Genomic DNA, 3,231 nt, shown 5'->3' with positions numbered 1-3,231 from the left:
GTTATAGGGGCTACAACGCGGTTATAACCTCCAAATATCCTTCATGTAACCTATTTTCAAATTACAGAATCTGCGTATGTCTTATGTACTCAAAATTTTCACCAATCAAGAGGCCATCGTCTCATCCATTAATACATAAATAAAAATTGAAATTTTAAAAGCTAAACAGAATTACGCCACTTCACACCCAACTAAAAAAAAAATACATTTGCGAAAATGGGCAATTTTGCTTGAAAAAGGGGCGGAAGGAAGGAGAAGAAACAGAAGAGAAGAGATTCCTTTTCTTACTGGTTGCAGGATTCCTTGTGCAGAACCTGGAATTTGCGTGGAAAATTCGGGGCTTTCGATCGGCACAAAACGACGGACGAAAGGAACAGTACCAATTTTATAGAAGAAAAGATGATCTCTCGCCGCTGGGGCTTCTCTTGATTAATGACTGCGCGATTCTTTCGCCCGAATTTGAAACTCCACGGAATCTTTTTCACCGTAACAATTTCCATTTCCAATCTTGAAATAGATTCTTATTGCCGCTTGGAATGTGTTCGGGATCGGTTGCTCATTGGTAAGCTCTAGCAGATCTCATTTCCTGCATGAAATTTCTATGAATCAAGAAGAAGGAATTGCAATCGTAAACACTAGAACTGTAGTGGTTATCTGGTTCTAAACTGAGGTGGTCGACGAGCTTTCTAGTTCTGTACATGGTTTTGCTTTGCTAGGTTGCTAGGTTATTTAGAATTTGATTTTCATTGCTGATCTATGAATCAAGAAGAAGGAATTGCAATCGTAAACGCTGGAACTGTAGTGGTTATCTGGTTCTGAACTGAGGTGGTTGACGAGCTTTCTAGTTCTGTGCATGGTTTTGCTAGGTTATTTAGAATTTGATTTTCATTGCTGAACTGTGCATGTCGTTATGTTAAAGAGGGAAGCCTTGGGATTTATCTCCTATCCTCGATGTCTGATGGCCTTAAGTAAGCTTCAGTTTTCCAGCGGAGTCTTTTATCCATGCGAATTAAGGGAGCTTGATGACTCTAGCAGAATCAAGGGGATGTATTTGACTGAATGGAGTCGGAGCTCTGCTCTCAGCTCCTGTAATGCTATGAGAGTGAAATGTTCCTATGATCATAGTGATGTTCCCTTTAGACGACACGATGAGAGATCTAAAGCTCATGCCATGGCTCCATTGCGGCAGATATTTCGTGATTCGAGAGTGTTAAGGAAGCAGGCTGGGAAAGAATTTGTGAATGGATTCGGGAAGCCTCTTAAATATCCTCAACAATGGAAGCGTGAGAAAATAGCAGTTGCTGTTGATGTTGATGAAGGTACTTCTCTGAAAATCTTCCTTTTTTCTTTATCAAATCTATATTTATGGCCCATAAATATTTCTGTTTGGGCAGAGTTCCTTTTTCAATGTAAGATATTAGTAACCTATCTAATGAATGTAAGTTTTGCTTTTATCCTTCCTGGTATTGTATTTTCAACTGTTTTATGAAGGATCTTTTAAATTGAATATGTAGTTATTGGAAGCATAAAAACTGTTTTCTTGTTTTTTTTAATCTTCAGGAATTTAGTTTTGATTAATTCATGTAAAAGTAGGACCTTTTTTATATGTATACATTGTTGCTGTTAATTGTGTGATTTATTTTGTTATGCAGCAATGTAGCTTTTTGCAATATAAACAAGAGCAGTACCATATTTACAGTAATTTAATTTTCTATAAGTGATCTACCATTGCTAGAAATGATAGAATTTCAGCTTATTTTGTGTATTATAGAAGCTTATGGCATCAACTCTGCCAGGCATACCAATGGACCTTTCTTTCTATGGATAGTTGATTCTTCTCCATATTCATGCTAATTCATAGATTTTATCTTTTAGTATTTATATCGTCGTGTGATGGAGAATACATTAAGAAGAAATGGATGATACTTGGGGGGAATATGGATCAATTGTCCAAAAGATCCTCATATTGTGTCTTGACAGAGATGACACCACATTGTTATGCATATTGAGATGCTAGTAATCAAATTTTTTTCAATGATTGGAGGTTGAGAATATATCGACTCAGTACATATAGTTAGGTATTATTTGATTTTAGGCCACCGGAAAGCCAAAATTGGGTAAGGCCAAGGCTAGCAGGAGAGGTGGATGCCTTACGTGGTTGTTGGAGATGATGTCGACGATTATCCTAGCTGCAGTAGTAGTGGAAAATGATCCATCTTGCTACCATTAAGTGATAGAAGCAACTTTCATTCTCTTGAAAGTGCTTGAAGTATAGCAAAAGATATTGATATTTGTTATTATCATCATCATTATCAGTTGCCTCGTCCTAACTATTTTATAGGATGTGACTAGAATAAAAGTCTTAAAAAACTTCCAACATCTTAGCTATTTTATAGGATGTACCAAGATTGAAGGTCTTAAAGAATTGTCAAAGTACAATTCCAAGAAAGCTTGATTATAACATATGTCTTTGTGTACCCTATTCTAGGTATCCAATATTACTAAGCGATGGATCATGAACAATATTAGATTTGCGGAACCACTCTATCTTCATCTTATCCAGATAGATAACAAATGCTCCAAACAATATGTATGTTTTACTGGATACTTCTAGGGGATTTATCTTATATTGAATTGGATTAATTTAGGAAGTATCAATGAATAGCTACAAACTTGGTTCTAACTTCCGAGACATTAACATTGCTAAAGTTGTGTTTGGGGCAACTTTTTATAGCTTTACTTTATAAAATCATTGCCACATATCTATTTGGTGGCAGCTTTTGTGTTGCTTTTAGAAAAAATTCTATAGCAAGAAGAGGTTCTCTTAATTTTTTTTACGATCAGCTTTACTAAAATGTGGAAACTGCAATAAAATTATTGATTTTTTTTTTGAAAGATTTTTTTTTTTTGCACGACATTTTTGTAAAATTTATGCTTTTTCAGCAGTATTTTTATGTCTAGTTTTATAAATAACGATAAATATTTCAAACGGACTCTAAATTTGTCTCGAGTGTTTTCCTTAAGGTGATGTCGTCAATAATATTTAGTCCGTCACCTTGCATCAATATGCTATTGAACACTTGAATAAATGTTGCATTTATCTATAAAATAACTATTAATAGAAATTTATTTGAAATGTATATATACATATATGTATATATATAGATACATATATATATACATTCATATATGTATATATATATATATATGTATACAAATAAAAAACAATCA

At 34.2% G+C, this 3,231-nt stretch overlaps 1 protein-coding gene across 3 annotated transcripts in view; it reads left to right on the top strand.

Moving 5' to 3' along the window:
* The first annotated feature begins 180 nt into the window (after positions 1-180).
* Positions 181-3,231, top strand: part of LOC110033656 — a 16,504-nt gene continuing 13,453 nt past the window's right edge. Inside the window, exons 1-2 of one of the 3 annotated variants that reach the window (XM_020737710.1) lie at positions 181-562; positions 1,036-1,319. In XM_020737710.1, the coding sequence (XP_020593369.1) occupies positions 1,046-1,319 (274 nt within the window). In that variant the 5' untranslated portion in view covers positions 181-562; positions 1,036-1,045. Of the gene's footprint in view, positions 725-866; positions 1,320-3,231 lie in introns of all 3 variants that reach the window. The other 2 variants (XM_020737709.1, XM_020737708.1) reach the window with 2 other exon arrangements.

This window comes from Phalaenopsis equestris, unplaced genomic scaffold, assembly GCF_001263595.1.
Source record: "Phalaenopsis equestris unplaced genomic scaffold, ASM126359v1 Scaffold001247, whole genome shotgun sequence".
Lineage (NCBI taxonomy): Eukaryota > Viridiplantae > Streptophyta > Magnoliopsida > Asparagales > Orchidaceae > Phalaenopsis > Phalaenopsis equestris.
The sequence above is the reverse complement of the archived record's forward strand: the minus strand, read 5'-3'. Positions and strand labels throughout refer to the sequence as shown.